The sequence below is a fragment of the Stenella coeruleoalba genome, assembly GCF_951394435.1.
Source record: "Stenella coeruleoalba genome assembly, chromosome: 21".
Taxonomy (NCBI): Eukaryota; Metazoa; Chordata; class Mammalia; order Artiodactyla; family Delphinidae; genus Stenella; species Stenella coeruleoalba.
Genome location: NC_137167.1, coordinates 22,779,232 through 22,795,785, shown reverse-complemented (window position 1 = coordinate 22,795,785; position 16,554 = coordinate 22,779,232). Strand labels below are relative to the sequence as shown.

General features: G+C 39.6%; 2 protein-coding genes across 4 annotated transcripts in view; one reads left to right on the top strand and one right to left on the bottom strand.

The window, feature by feature from the left end:
* Window positions 1-11,987, bottom strand: part of LRP2BP (LRP2 binding protein) — a 33,839-nt gene extending 21,852 nt beyond the window's left edge. Inside the window, exon 1 of one of the 2 annotated variants that reach the window (XM_079909264.1) lies at window positions 11,883-11,987. In XM_079909264.1, coding sequence (XP_079765390.1) covers window positions 11,883-11,885 — 3 coding nt within the window. In that variant the 5' untranslated portion in view covers window positions 11,886-11,987. The remainder of the gene's footprint in view (window positions 1-11,882) is intronic. The other variant, XM_079909266.1, reaches the window with a different exon arrangement.
* Window positions 11,988-12,902: 915 nt separating this feature from the next.
* Window positions 12,903-16,546, top strand: ANKRD37 (ankyrin repeat domain 37). 2 transcript variants are annotated; one of them, XM_079909181.1, is made up of 5 exons: window positions 12,903-14,001; window positions 14,206-14,358; window positions 15,222-15,313; window positions 15,842-16,045; window positions 16,297-16,546. In XM_079909181.1, coding segments are annotated over exons 1-5 (477 nt in total). In that variant the 5' UTR covers window positions 12,903-13,974; the 3' UTR covers window positions 16,298-16,546. The 2 variants fall into 2 exon arrangements, with proteins under 2 accessions (XP_079765307.1, XP_079765306.1); XM_079909180.1 differs by lacking the exon at window positions 16,297-16,546 and having other exon boundaries at window positions 15,842-16,228.
* Window positions 16,547-16,554: the final 8 nt, after the last annotated feature.

The window sequence follows — 16,554 nt, the reverse complement described above, 5'->3', positions numbered from 1 at the left end:
CAGTGAATTTAGAAAATGCTATAATAGAAATTATAGACCTTAATCGATGATGTAAAATCTGAAAGAAATATATGATTTTAAAAGGAAGGGCAGGTGTAGTAGAGACTGACGGTGACCTTCCCAGACCCTCTTTACTAGTTAGTGCCCTATCTCCAGTGCTGTGAATGTTAATTGCTTAAGGTTGTGCAACCACCACCAATATCTAATTCTGGAACATTTTAATCACTTCAAAAGAAACCCTGTAGAAATTAGCAGTCACTCCCCAATCTTTTCCTCCTTTCAGCCCCTAGCAATCACTAACCTACCTTCTGTCTCTACAGATTTGTCTATTCTGCATACTCCATATAAATGGAATCATACAGTATGTGGCCTTTTGTGTCTGGCTTCTTTTACATAATGTTTACAAGGTTCGTGCATGTTGTAGCATGTATCAGTACTTCGTTCCTATTTTTGGCTGAATAATATTTCATTATACGGATATAACACATTTAAAAAAATCTGTTCATCATCTGATGAACATGTGAGTTGTTTCTAGCTTTTGGCTATCCTGAATAATGCTGGTAGTTTTCACATACTTGTTTTTGTGTAGACATAGGTTTTTAATTCTTTTGGGTATAAACCTAGGAAGGGGATTGCTGGGTCACATAGTAATTCTATGTTTAAGATTTTGAGACATTGCCAAACTGTTTTCCAAAGTGGCTTTTTGCTTTTCCACCAGCAACGTGTGAGGGTTCCACATCCTCACCGACACTGGTGATTGTTCATCTTTCTGATAATAGCCATCCTAGTGAATGTGAAGTGTTATCTTGTGGCTCTGATTTGCATTTCCATAATGAAAAATGATGTTGAGACTCTTTTCATGTGCTTATTGGCCACCTGTGTATCTTATTTGGAGCGATGTTAATCCTTTGCCAATTTTGTAGTTGGGCTGTCCTTTTATTGCTGAGTTATAAACATTCTTTATATAGTCCAGATACTGGACTCTTATCAGGTATATAATGTGCAAATATTTTCTCCTATTCTATGGGGTCTTTTCACTTTCTTGTTTCTTTTGATCCCTCGATTTTTTAAAATTTGATTAAGTCCATTTAAAATAAATATTCCCAAATCTTTTCTTGTAATTTTTTTCTTTTTTAAAAATCACTTTGAGGTGTTTCTTCCCTCTTTGTTTCCTGGTGCGTGAGGAGAGGGGATTAAGAGCGCTGCTTAAAGGAGCTCCAGAGACAGGCAAGAGCCGCGGCTAAAAGCGCGGACCCCAGAGACGGGCCTGAGACGCTAAGGCTGCTGCCGCCGCCACCAAGAAGCCTGTGTGCGAGCACAGGTCACTATCCACACCTCCCCTCCCGGGAGCCTGTGCAGCCCGCCACTGCCAGGGTCCCGCGATCCAGGGAAAACTCCCCCGGGAGAACACACGGCGCGCCTCAGGCTGGTGCAACGTCACGCTGGCCTCTGCCGCCGAAGGCTCGCCCCGCATCTGCACCCCTCCCCCCCCCCCCCCCCCCCGGCCTGAGTGAGCCAGAGCCCCTGAGTCAGCTGCTCCTTTAACCCCTGTCCTGTCTGAGCGAAGAACAGACACCCTCCTGCGACCTACACGCAGAGGCGGGGCCAAATCCTAAACTGAACCCCTGTGAGCTCTTCGAACAAAGAAGACAAAGGGAAATCTCTCCCAGCAGCCTCGGGAGCAGTGGATTAAATCTCCACAATGAACTTGATGTACCCTGCATCTGTGGAATACCTGAATAGACAACGAATCATCCCAAATTGAGGAGGTGGACTTTGAGAGCAAGATTTATGATTTTTTCCCCTTTTCCTCTTTTTGTGAGTGTGTATGTGTATGCTTCTCTGTGAGATTTTGTCTGTATAGCTTTGCTTTCACCATTTGTCCTAGGGTTCTATCCGTCTGTTTTCCTTTTTTTTTTACTTAAAAATTTTTTTTCTTAATAATTATTTTTTACCTTAATAACTTTATTTTATTTTATCTTACTTTATTTTATTTTATCCTCTTTCTTTCTTTCTACTTTTTCTCCCTTTTATTCTGAGCCATGTGGATGAAAGGCTCTTGGTGCTGCAGCCAGGAGTCAGTGCTGTGCCTCTGAGGTGGGAGAGCCAACTTCAGGACACTGGTCCACAAGAGACCTCCCAGCTCCACGTAATATCAAACAGCGAAAATCTCCCAGAGATCTCTATCTCAACACCAACACCCAGCTTCACTCAACGACCAGCAAGCTACAGTGTTGGACACCGTATGCCAAACAACTAGCAAGAAAGGAACACAACCCCACCCATTAGCAGAGAGGCTGCCCAAAATCATAATAAGTCCACAGACACCCCAAAACACACCACCAGACGTGGACCTCCCCACCAGAAAGACAAGATCCAGCCTCATCCACCAGAACACAGGCACTAGTCCCTTCCACCAGGAAGCCTACACAACGCACTGAACCAACTTTAGCCACTGGGGACAGACACCAAAAACAACGGGGACTACAAACCTGCAGCCTGCAAAAAGGAGACCCCAAACACAGTAAGATAAGCAAAATGAGAAGACAGAAAAACACACCGCAGATGAAGGAGCAAAGTAAAAACCCACCAGACCTAACAAATGAAGAGGAAATAGTCAGTCTACCTGAAAAACAATTCAGAATAATGATAGTAAAGATGATCCAAAATCTTGGAACTAGAATAGAGAAAATGCAAGAAACATTTAACAAAGACCTAGAAGAACTAAAGAGGAAACAAGCAATGATGAACAACACAATAAATGATATTAAAAATACTCTAGAAGGGTTCAATAGCAGAATAACTGAGGCAGAAGAACGGATAAGTGACCTGGAAGATAAAATAGTGGAAATAACTACTGCAGAGCAGAATAAAGAAAAAAGAATGAAAAGAACTGAGGACAGTCTCAGAGACCTCTGGGACAACATTAAACGCACCAACATTCGAATTATAGGGGTTCCAGAAGAAGAAGAGAAAAAGAAAGGGACTGAGAAAATATTTGAAGAGATTATAGTTGAAAACTTCCCTAATATGGGAAAGGAAATAGTTAATGAAGTCCAGGAAGCACAGAGAGTCCCATACAGGATAAATCCAGGGAGAAACACGCCAAGACACATACTATCAAACTGTCAAAATTTAAATACAAAGAAAACATATTAAAAGCAGCAAGGGAAAAACAAACACATAACACACAAGGGAATCCCCATAAGGTTAACAGCTGATCTTTCAGCAGAAACTCTGCAAGCCAGAAGGGACTGGCAGGACATATTTAAAGTGATGATGGAGAAAAACCTACAACCAAGATTACTCTACCCAGCAAGGATCTCATTCAGATTTGATGGAGAAATTAAATCCTTTACAGACAAGCAAAAGCTGAGAGAGTTCAGCACCACCAAACCAGCTTTACAACAAATGCTAAAGGAACTTCTCTAGGCAAGAAACACAAGGAAAAGACCTACAATAACAAACCCAAAACAATTCAGAAAATGCTAACAGGAACATACATATTGATAATTAATGACCTTAAATGTGAATGGATTTAATGCTCCCACCAAAACACAGACTGGCTGAATGGATACAAAAACAAGACCTATATATATGCTGTCTACAAGAGACCTACTTCAGACCTAGGGACACATACAGACTGAAAGTGAGGGGATGGAAAAAAGATATTCCATGCAAATGGAAACCAAAAGAAAGCTGGAGTAGCAATTCTTGTATCAGACTAAATAGACTTTAAAATAAAGACTATTACCAGAGACAAAGAAAGACACTACATAACGATGAAGGGATCAATCCAAGAAGAAGATATAACAATTGTAAATATTTATGCACCCAACATAGAAGCACCTCAATACATAAGGCAAATGCTAACAGCCATAAAAGAGGAAATCAACAGTAACACAATAATAGTAGGGGACTTTAACACCCCAATTTCACCAATGGACAGATCATCCAAAAATGAAAATAAACAAGGAAACACAAGCTTTAAATGATACATTAAACAAGATGGACTTAATTGATATTAATAGGACATTCCATCCAAAAACAAAAGAATACACATTTTTCTCAAGGGCTCATGGAACACTCTCCAGGATAGATCATATTTTGGGTCACAAATCAAGCCTTGGTAAATTTAAGAAAATTGAAATTGTATCAAGTATCTTCACTGACCACAACGCTATGAGACTAGATATCAATTACAGGAAAAGATCTGTAAAAAATACAAACACATGGAGGCTAAACAATACACTACTTAATAACAAAGTGACCACCGAAGAAATCAAAGAGGAAATCAAAAAATACCTAGAAACAAATGACAAGGGAGACACGATAACCCAAAACCTATGGGATGCAACAAGAGCAGTTCTAAGAGGGAAGTTTATAGCAATACAACCCTACCTTAAGAAACAGGAAACATCTCAAATAAACAACCTAACCTTGCACCTAAAGCAATTACAGAAAGAAGAACAAAAAAATCTCCAAAGTTAGCAGAAGGAAAGAGATCATAAAGATCAGATCAGAAATAAATGAAAAAGAAATGAAGGAAACGATAGCAAAGATCAATAAAACTAAAAGCTGGTTCTTTGAGAAGATAAACAAAACTGATAAACTATTAGCCAGACTCATCAAGAAAAAAAGGGAGAAGACTCAAATCAACAGAATTAGAAATGAAAAAGGAGAAGTAACAACTAAAACTGCAGAAATACAAAAGATCATGAGAGATTACTACAAGCAACTCTATGCCAATGAAATAGACAACCTGGAAGAAATGGACAAATTCTTAGAAAGGCACAACCTGCCAAGACTGAACCAGGAAGAAATAGAAAATATGAATAGACCAATCACAAGCACTGAAATTGAAACAGTGATTAAAAATCTTCCAACAAAAAGCCCAGGACCAGATGGCTTCACAGGCGAATTCTATCAAACATTTAGAGAAGAGCTAACACCTATCCTTCTCAAACTCTTCCAAAATATAGCAGAGGGAGGAACACTCCCAAACTCATTCTATGAGGCTACCATCACCCTGATACCAAAACCAGACACGGATATCACAAAGAAAGAAAACTACAGGCCAATATCTCTGATGAACGTAGATGCAAAAATCCTCAACAAAATACTAGCAAACAGAATCCAACAGCACATTAAAAGGATCATACACATGATCAACTGGGGTTTACCCCAGGAATGCAAGGATTCTTCAATATACACAAATCAATCAACATGATACATCATATTAACAAATTGAAGGAGAAAAACCATATGACCATCTCAATCGATGCAGAGAAAGCTTTTGACAAAATTCAACACCTATTTATGATAAAAACCCTGCAGAAAGCAGGCATAGAGGGAACTTTCCTCAACATAATAAAGGCCATATATGACAAACCCACAGTCAACATCGTCCTCAATGGTGAAAAACTGAAAGCATTTCCACTAAGATTAGGAACAAGACAAGGTTGCCTACTCTCACCACTCTTATTCAACATAGTTTTGGAAGTTTTAGCCACAGCAATCAGAGAAGAAAAGGAAATAAAAGAAATCCAAATCGGAAAAGAAGAAGTAAAGCAGTCACTGTTTGCAGATGACATGATACTATAATTAGAGAATCCTAAAGATGCTACCAGAAAACTACTAGAGCTATTCAATGAATTTGGTAAAGTAGCAGGATACAAAATTAATGCACAGAAATCTCTGGCATTCCTATACACTAATGATGAAAAATCTGAAAGTGAAATCAAAAAAACACTCCCATTTACCATTGCAACAAAAAGAATAAAACATCTAGGAATAAACCTACCTAAGGAGACAAAAGACCTGTATGCAGAAAATTATAAGACACTGATGAAAGAAATTAAAGATGATACAAATAGATGGAGAGATATACTATGTTCTTGGATTGTAAGAATCAACATTGTGAAAATGACTCTATTACCTAAAGCAATCTACAGATTCAATGCAATCCCTATCAAACTACCACTGGCATTTTTCACAGAACTAGAACAAAAAAATTCACAATTTGTATGGAAACACAAAACACCCTGAATAGCCAAAGCAATCTTGAGAACGAAAAACGGAGCTGGAGGAATCAGGCTCCCTGACTTCAGACTACACTACAAAGCTACAGTAATCAAGACAGTATGGTACTGGCACAAAAACAGAAATATAAATCAATGGAACAGTATAGACAGCCCAGAGATAAGCCCACGCACATATGGTCACCTTATCTTTGATAAAGGAGGCAGGAAAGTACAGTGGAGAAAGGACAGCCTCTTCAATAAATGGTGCTGGGAAAACTGGACAGGTACATGTAAAAGTATGAGATTAGAACACTCCCTAACACCATACACAAAAATAAGCTCAAAATGGATTAAAGACCTAAATGTAAGGCCAGAAACTATCACACTCTTAGAGGAAAACATAGGCAGAACACTCTGTGACATAAATCACAGCAAGATCCTTTTTGACCCACCTGCCAGAGAAATGGAAATAAAAACAAAAATAAACAAATGGGATCTAATGAAACTTCAAAGCTTTTGCACAGCAAAGGAATCCATAAACAAGACCAAAAGACAACCCTCAGAATGGGAGAAAATATTTGCAAATGAAGCAACTGATAAAGGATTAATCTCCAAAATTTACAAGCAGCTCATGCAGCTCAATAACAAAAAAACAAACAACCCAATCCAAAAATGGGCAGAAGAACTAAATAGACATTTCTCCAAAGAAGATATACAGATTGCCAAGAAACACACGAAAGAATGCTCAACATCATTAATCATTAGAGAAATGCAAATCAAAACTACAATGAGATATCATCTCACACCCATCAGAATGGCCATCATCAAAAAATCTAGAAACAATAAATGCTGGAGAGGGTGTGGAGAAAAGGGAACACTCTTGCACTGCTGGTGGGAATGTGAATTGGTACACCCACTATGGAGAACAGTATGGAAGTTCCTTAAAAAACTACAAATAGAACTACCATATGACTCAGCAATCCCACTAGTGGGCATATACCCTGAGAAAAGCATAATTCAAAAAGTCATGTACCAAAATGATCATTGCAGCTCTATTTACAATAGCCAGGAGATGGAAACAACCTAAGTGTCCATCATTGGATGAATGGATAAAGAAGATGTGGCACATATATACAATGGAATATTACTCGGCCATAAAAAGAAACGAAATTGAGTTATTTGTAACGAGGTGGATGGACCTAGAGTCTGTCATACAGAGTGAAGTAAGTCAGAAAGAGCAAAACAAATACCGTATGCTAACACACACATATGGAATCTAAGAAAAAAAAAATGTCATGAAGAACCTAGGGGTAAGACAGGAATAAAGACACAGACCTACTAGAGAATGGACTTGGGGATATGGGGAGGGGGAGGGGTGAGCTCTGACGGGGTGAGAGAGTGGCATGGACATGTATACACTACCAAATGTAAGGTAGATAGCTAATGGGAAGCAGCCGCATAGCGCAGGGAGATCAGCTCGGTGCTTTGTGACCACCTAGAGGGGTGGGATAGGGAGGGTGGGAGTGAGGGAGACGCAAGAGGGAAGAGATATGGGAACATATGTATAACTGATTCACTTTGTTATAAAGCAGAAACTAACATACCATTGTAAAGCAATTATACTCCAATAAAGATGTAAAAAAAATCACTTTGATGTATGATTGACATATAAAAAGCTGTATATATTTAATGTATACAACTTGATGGCGTTGGACGTAAATATATACCCATGAAACCATCACCACAATCCATGCTAAGTATATTCATCATCTCCAAAAGTTTCTTCCCACCTAATTTATTTGAACACTAAAGCATAAGAGGTACCCTCTTAGCAAAATTTTAAGTATACAACACAATATTGTTAACTGTAGGCACTGGTCTGTACAGTAGATCTCTAGTACTTGCATAACTGAAACTTTATACCCTCTGCCCACCACCTCCTCATTCCGCACCCCCCCCAAACCCCTAGTAACAACCATTCTACTCTCTGCTTCTATGAGTCTATTTTAGATCCCTCGTATAAGTAGGATCATGTTATATTTGTTCTTCTGTGTCTGGCTTATTTCAGTTTGCATAATGTCCTCCAGGTTCTAAGGCTGAATAATATTCCATTTACATAGCTACCACATTATCTTCTCATTCAGTGACAGGCATTTAGGTTGCTTCCTTGTCTTGGCTATTGTGAATAATGCCACAGTGAATGTGGAGGGAAAAACCTCTCTTTGAGATTCTAATTTCAAATTCTTTGGCTATATGCCCAGAAGTGGGGCTGCTGAATCATATGGTAGTTCTATTTTGAATACTTTGAGGAAGAGTGATAGATACTGCTTTCCATAGTGAATGAAGCAATTTACAGACCTAATTTTCAAAGTATTTTGGTTACTTAGTTCTTAAAAAACATTAAGCATGTAAGAAATTTATCAATGGCACCTGCATAAAATAATTGGATAATAAAAATGATTTATTAGATAATTTGGGAAAATGTGTCAAAAGTTTGAAACTCAGCTGTTTTACTTCAAAATTACACATTATTTAAAGTAGCTGGAAAATGTAGAATATTAGATATATGCTTTGAGTAGAACTTATCTTGACATCATATATTACTGTTATTTAGTTGTTTTAATAATTACTTGATTAGTAAAACCAATATTTTATCTATATATTTTCTCCTCTTAGGGACAAAGATTAATTTGAGTAGGATGTTAACAAATTTTGACAAATCTGAGGTACTGTAGGAAAATGAGTTTCAACTTTCTACACTAGATAAATTATATATCAAATATATCAATTAGCTATGGCCTACACAAAAAATATAATGCATGCTTTTTCTGAAGGTATTCTATATATTCAGCTACTCTCTGTTTCCTAAATGAAAGAAATAGGTTGCACAATCAATGCAGTAAGAGCCCTCTTATCTGGTATTATTGGGACTTGTAGTTTATCAATTAAACAAGAATCAAGGTGGAAATTAATGTGAGTATACAAACATATGATATACATTTTAACTTAAAATATGTAAATATATAGTTACTTTCCCACCTTTTCACTTAGGGTCAGAAGCTATTGCTTTAAATAGAGGATGAATGTGAGAGTTCAGAACTGTCTTTCTTGCATAAACCATATGCATACAAATTCCAGATTATGTTTCTTTAAAATGGAATATGAATTGAAAAATGCCTGTGGAACAATTTGAGGGCAGAACTATTTCTCCCCATCCTTTACTGTTGATTTATCCTCACCTGCTTTGAAAGCATTTTTCTTAGCTACTTGAGGAATCTGAAAGCATTCAATTTAGTCTTCTTAAAAATTATATCTCTCACTTCTTACCCATATCTCACCAGTTATATAATATTTAATTATATTATATATTATAATAATCCTTATAGTGTGGAAAAAAATTCAAACTGCTGTGATCCCAAGTAAATGAGTATTCTACAGAACAGCCTGGTAAGATCTCCCAGTGACCAGTGCAACCGGCAGTGTGTTTTACAGAGGAACTAAAGTGTATTGGTTAATCAGAATAAAAAATTAAATAGTGATCAGAATAAAAAGTAATAAAGTTGTGAGAAATTGTGAGATTTTTCGTTCCTTGTTTTATTAAAACTAGTTTCATACTGGTTTAGGTATCTTCTGTCATTACTAAATCTAGAAAATTAACTAAGTGTAACTTTTGCAGTTTGAGGTGCGACAGCAAAACTAGCATAAATTTCTTTTTCCTTCTTCACAATTTCACAAACAGAAGAGTTGTTCTTACTGTAGATCTCAACAACCTCAGTGTTTGATTTCTTATCTTTCCTTATTACATCAAGAATTTTCACCTTTTTACTTAAAGGAAGGACTTTATAACTTCTTTGGCATATCTGAATTGCCAGCATCACTACTCTTGTGCTTTGGGGCCATTATTAAGTAAATAAGGGTTACTTGAACACAGTAACCCAGTAAATCTGATAACCCAGATGGCTACTAGGTGACTAACCTGGACAAACGGATGATTCCTCTCCCAGGAGGGACGGAGATGGAGATGGAGTGAGATTTCATCATGCTACTCAGGGTGGCATGATATTTAAAATTTATGAATTGTTTATTTCTGTAATTTTCCATTTAATATTTTCAGACCATGGTTGGTCTGAAACCACAGAAATTGAAAATGTGGATAACGGGGGACTACTGTAATTTTCTCTTTCTGTTCCAGGATCCCATCCAGGTTATCATGCTACATTTAGTCATCATGTCTCCTTAGCCTCCTCTGGTCTATGACAGATTCTCAGGTTTTCCTTGTTTTTTTTTTTTTTTATAACTTTGACAGTTTTGTACTGGCCAGATATCCTGTAGAATGTTTCCCAACCTGGGTTTACCTGGTATTTTACTCATGGTTAGACTTGGGTTATGGACTTTTGGGAAGATGCAGAGATGAAGTATCCTTCTCAACACATCATATCAGGGATGCATGCTATCATCATGACTTATCACTGATAATATTAACAAATACCTGGCCAGGGTAGTATTTCACAGGTTTCTCCACTGTAAAGTTACCTTCCCCTCTTCCTATACTCTTACTCTTCAGAAGCAAGGCATTATGTGTAGTCCACACTCAAAAGAACAGTGTGGGGAGAGGATTAATCTCTGTTTCCTGGAGTGGGGAGTGTCTACGTGAAGTATTTGGAATTCTTTTGTAAAGAAGAGTTGCCTTTTCACTCCTTCTCTTCCTTCCCTTCCCTTCCCTTCCCTCCCTCCCTCCCTTCCATCTACCTATCTGTCTATCTAAATATCTATCTATCCTTTGTGCCACAATATCCTGGAGCAGCAGTTGTTTATAATAACTATATAATTTATTACCTTCTCCAAGAAGTTTGAGTAAGCAAGGCTGGAAGGGTTTATATAATAAGGCACAAGAAGAATTTATTTGTGGGAAATCTTTTGCTTTTACAATCATACAAGGATCATACATGGATTTCCTGACTGCGCATGCCAGTGAAGACAGAATTACATTTGATTAGTTCAAGCACATCTAGCAGCAAATTAAACATAAGTAGAATCAGCAATGCTTGGAAGAATGACTGTTGAATATGCATCTTAGACCATTTTCCACTTTAGAAAATTGATCCCACTTGCTACATGTTCAGTAAAATCTCCAGTTACTTGCCAGTAAGATATTGTCCCCCAAATGTATTTATTCGGTATATTTTTGTACTCTACCAGCTTTGTTCAGTTTTTAGACGGCTTTTAGGCCCATTTTTAAGACTAAACCAAATACTTACCTGAGATATAAAGAATTTTTTGGAAACATGAGCAATGGACAAGTATGCAGTGATTAATGGGATAAAAGCTTTAACAAGTACTCACAACATTCCCTTTCCTTGTGAAATTTAAATATGTCACCGGAAGTTAACAATAATTACCAGATTTAATGCATGCTGAACAGAATCTTGTTTCCAAGAGAAAGGATGTAATGTGGAAGTGCATCCATTACACAAATATCCCACTGCATGATACGTTAACTGCAAAACCTATGTTTAGAACTCTAGGAACTTCTTTGATAATACCTTGTATTAGTTAGGAAATCCTGAAAATGAACATCTGTGCAAATTTGAAGCTTTGAAAAACAGTACTTACCTAATTGAAAAATATGAGAAAAGGAAAACTGGCAATATGGACATGTGTTCTCATGTATCTCTGATATTCTTTAGCATAAAAATGTACTGTGAATAGTTTAAATATTTAAAAAAAGAACACAAGTACGATTCTATATATGTGTTTGAACATAAATACATATACACGTTTATGTTCGAGTATGCATATAAACGAAGACGTTTAAAACTACCCCTTTGCAAATAAAAGAGCAAAGAGCATTTTGCTCACCATCCAAGTCTTCAAAGATTAACCCGCTGCAGCCGCTGAACAACAGGGCACTGGATGCTTCAGATGAAGAGATTAAGGTGATAACAGGATGGGCAATCTGTGCTTCAGAGGAAATTTAAAGATGAAAACGGGAGGCTCTGTGCTTTGGACAAACAGGCCCTTAGACACATGCATTTCACGAAGAGTTTTAATGAACCCCGCTTCCCATACATAGAAAAGCCCTATAATCATTAACTTGGGATATCTGTTCTTTGTGACGGGCAGTGATCTTTTACCAAGATACATTTGACTGCACGTGTTCCCTAACAACAACAACAAAATCACATATAAAGTAGCCTCCCCCCACCTCTCTGGAGCTATCCGAATGCTGTCTCTGGGGCTACAGTCCTCAGTAAGACCCTGAATAAACCTTAACTCACACCTCTCATGTTGTGTATTTTTCTCTCAGTTGACACCTTGGATCACTGCATAAGTCTAGTAATATGAATTACTGCAAAATTATTTTATGGCTCTTATTACAAAATAAACAATAAACCGTAACCAAAATTAGAACTAAAAGACCACCTATCTTCACAGGACAATGAGCTTGTCCTCTACAAGCATTATAACAAACTATCTTTCAGTCCTGCTCTCAAAGGTATCAGCAGATAGAAGGGAATCGCTGAAGATGTTAGGGAAAACACATATATGGCTGGAGCTTTAGCTTTTAGCTAGATTAACCCGAATAAAAAAGTGCTTAGGGAAAGAGTCCAGAGATTATCTGACAGGCGGTCAATGGCTACGGTTTGAAGTCAGGATGTCTGTCTGTTCCTAAAGCTTTACAAAAACGAATGACTCAAGCTAAAGGAATGGCTCAGCATAAAGAGCTCCGGAGAGCCTTCCTCCCGCCACCCCCCAGCGGTTCAGAGCTAGTCCGCCCTGCCCACGGGGAAGAGCCCCAAGGGTCCTCAGCGTCCACGGCCCGGGCCCTTCGTTTATCCCCTAACTCTCCACATGATGAGTGGGGGGCTCCCGCCTCGGCAAGTTCAGGGCTAAAAGCTGGGGACCCTCAACACTTCCCTAGGCGGCAAGGCCAGCACTGCGCCTAACCCACCTCCAAGAGGGGTCACATTACAGTGGTTGGCTCGTTTTACATCATTCCCAGAACGGACATGGTATCATGTTAAACCCGAAAGGGTGGGGTTTGATAAACCATTTAAACCAGATGTTCAGTCCCGGGAGGGCGTGAGCTTTGACAAAGGCGAGAGGGGTGCTGGAGCTGGGGGGGGGGGGGGGCGCAGTCCCTGCGGGAAAACCCATGCCCTTAGCTCACCTTAGCCGCCCCTCCTCCTGCCCCCCCCCATCGCCCCCTCAGCTTCCGCTTTCCTCCCTAAACGTCCAGGGCCTTGAGGGACAGAGCCAAGCCTGGGGCGATTTTGAACGTGAGACAAGAAGGAATTTTCATTCCTCAGGAGCCGGAGGCTGGGACCTCGGCGCCAGCACCAAGCGTAGCAGCTTCCAAAGGTCGTGTTGCAGCCGAGCTCCTTGTAGCTCCCTGGTTTCCTGGTTACGTGCGTCCCAGCAAAAACCGAAACCTCCGCCCGCGACTTCCGCTTCCCCAAAGGGCCTAAAGAGGTGAGCACGACAGCGTGAGACGTGCCGAACTCAGCGCGCCTCATGGCGGCCGCTGAAGCCCAACCGCCCGGAATCCTGTCCCTCACGACGCACGCGCACAGGGGCTGCGGGGGGAGAGGCTCGGGGCCCCGCCCCAAGGTGGGCGGGCCTGACGCCTCACGCTGGGCCAATCAGCTGGCAGACCCGCGCTGCCTCCTCCTCCTTTCTCCCCGCCAGCGTTTCTGGGTTCCCAGTTGCACGTGTCAGTGTTTGTGTACGTGCGGCTGCAGCTGGGCGGAGAAACGCCGGCAGCCCAGGGTTGGGCTGCTGGGGCGCAGCCAGAGCTGTGGCGCGGCGGGGAGGGGCCGGCCCGCTGGCCCTGGGGATCTTTAAATTCTCCTGCTCTTGGGCGGCTTGTGCTCTCTTACCTGTTTGTCTGCAGCGAGCGCCTCACCGCTCTGCTCTCCCAAGCACTCCAGTCCTCTACTTTAGGTGGGAGATGCTGTTGCTCGATTGCAACCCCGAGGTGAGACTCAGGCTGCTTTTGCCCTGCAGGCTTAAGTCTTCTAGGGAGGGCTAGCTAGGGTGATGGCTTACTGACCACTTGGCCTTGCCAAGCCAAGCTTCTTCAGAGTTGGAAGGTTTTTGGAGTGGAGGAAGATGTTCAATCCAGGGAGGGCATGAGCCTTGACAAAGGCGAGGCGGTGCTGGAGCTGTTCTTTTCTCGCAGGTGGATAGTCTGAGGCATCTGCTGGAGACCGGGGCCTCCGTCAACGCACCCCCGGATCCCTGCGAGCAGTCGCCTGTCCACTTGGCCGCAGGTGGCGGCCTTGCTTGCTTTCTTCTCTGGCAGCTGCAGACCGGCGCTGACCTCAACCAACAGGTAACTAGGTAACTGATTGTTGCCGTGTGCAACCCTCCCCCTCCACCCCAAATCCACACAAACACTTCTTAGACGCCGAGATTCAGTCGTTTCAATTATTAGAAACATGACTGTCGCAGCGATGTCCAATAGAAATATAATGTGAGACACGTATGTTAAGATTTTCTAGTAGCCACATTAATGAAGTAAAACGAAACATGAAAATTTTAGTAACCTAACCCAATTAATCCAAAATATTATCATTTCATATGTAATCAATATAAAACATTACTGATATTTTACATTTGCTTTTCATGTGTCGTCTCCATCTGCTGTGTAGTTTACATTTACAGCACATTTCAATTCAGACTAGCCACATTTCAGGTGCTCATTAGCTGGATATATGGTTGCTGGCTACTACGTGGGACAGCATTTCCAAGGTCTGCAGTTCATTTCCAAAGGAACAATTGCTCCATTACCAAATTAAAAGTCTCAGGATAGCAATACTTGTGAGGCATGCTCACAACCAATACAATTCCTTACAGAACTTTCTTAGGGTAGTTTTCATCTTCATTGAATATTAAAGTATGGTGAATTTTAAATTGTAATTTTTTTATTCTGTAGGATTGTAGTTTGCTTTTATTCACTTAAAACTTAATGTATGTTTGTAGCTGTGGCTGCACATATTTTTATTAATGACAACTTTGTATTTAATAGGGCACCAAGTGAATTTTATTTTAAAAAAAGAATTAAAAAATTCGGTCCAGTACAATGCATTTCTAACCCCGCTTCCTCAAATAGCTTCCTCAAACAATAGACTTCACCCACCAACTTACACTAGAGTGTTTCGGGGAGAGACTAAAATGTGCTGTTTTGTCTGTAAGGATGTTTTTGGAGAAGCTCCACTACACAAGGCAGCAAAAGTTGGAAGCATGGAATGCCTCAGCCTGCTTGTAGCCAGTGACGCCCAAATTGAGTAAGTATGAAATCAGTGGCTTCAGATTTTATATTTTCTTGGATTAAACTAATCAGACTCCTACAGCTTAATTACATGATGCTTGCCGTTGATAATGTTTAAATGTTAACTTAGGCTGTTAATGACATCTAATACTATGTATTGAATTTGAATAAATAAAAAATGGATCCTAAGCAATCAGAGATACAGTTCTATTCATCTGTCATGGCAGTGTTACATCTTAGTTTTGGTTTAGAAAAGCCATTCTATAGAAGTTCTCACTGACTTCCTTTGCATACTTAACTCATTGTAGTGAACAAAGAATACTCTTTCATTCGTGCAAAAATAAAATGCCCACTCTGTGCTGTACTCTGTGCTAGCCATTGAGGATAAATAGTGAGCAAAAATGGAATTCCTCTATGCTTCCTTTACCTCTTCTATTCTGCAACCAACATTTGTATGAGCCCAAAGCGCCTTTGTTAGGAAGATATAAAAAAAGGCTAAACTACTGTCAACTTTTACTTAACTAATTTTTTGTCTCAAATTCAGTTTATGTAATAAGAATGGGCAAACAGCTGAAGATCTTGCTTGGTCATGTGGATTTCCAGAATGTGGCAAGTTTCTTACAACAATTAAATGTATGCAGACAATAAAACCAAGTGAACAATCCAATAAAGATCATTGTGTTCCAGTGCTCAGACAGAAACGAAGTTTTGGAAGTAAAGAAGATACAAATGGGAAAAGGAAGTGTTGGTAAGGAATTCATAGTTTCTTCTTTCTTCCTCCCTCAAGGATCTCTTATTTAGCACAGAATTTATTGTTTCATTTAAATATTGGCAGTCTTATTTCTAGTATAACTTTTCATTCTCATTAACACATTTTAATACTGGTTGTAGTAACTACTACTAGATTCTAGAAACCAAAAATTGTCCTGCATGGTGGAAGATTGGGAAGGAAACCTTTTTTAAAAAAGTTTTTAATGTTAATATGTTTTTTAACAACAGATGTCGTATTGGTTATGAAGAGGTGTGGAGAAGGTCTTCACTTCCTGCAGATCTACTGCTCAGCTACAAGCTATGGCTTTTGGCTCACCAAGTGTGTCTAAACACCTTCTAAGAAGGAGGAAAACTTTCTTCTAAGTGAAGATAACATTCAAGATACATGTATTTATATGCCTGTAACATTCTGGTTGTGCATGCTTTGTCTTTTAATTTATTAAAGGAGTGTCTAAAGAATAAATTCTTTTCTTTGTGTAATATTTA

Excerpts from the sequence above, each read along its gene's own strand:
- ANKRD37 (XM_079909180.1), top strand. The coding sequence starts at position 13,975 with ATGCTGTTGCTCGATTGCAACCCCGAG. Across the intron at positions 14,002-14,205 it reads TGCTCGATTGCAACCCCGAG|GTGGATAGTCTGAGGCATCT; the intron begins GTGAGACTCAGG and ends CTTTTCTCGCAG. Across the intron at positions 15,314-15,841 it reads GCCAGTGACGCCCAAATTGA|TTTATGTAATAAGAATGGGC; the intron begins GTAAGTATGAAA and ends TCTCAAATTCAG.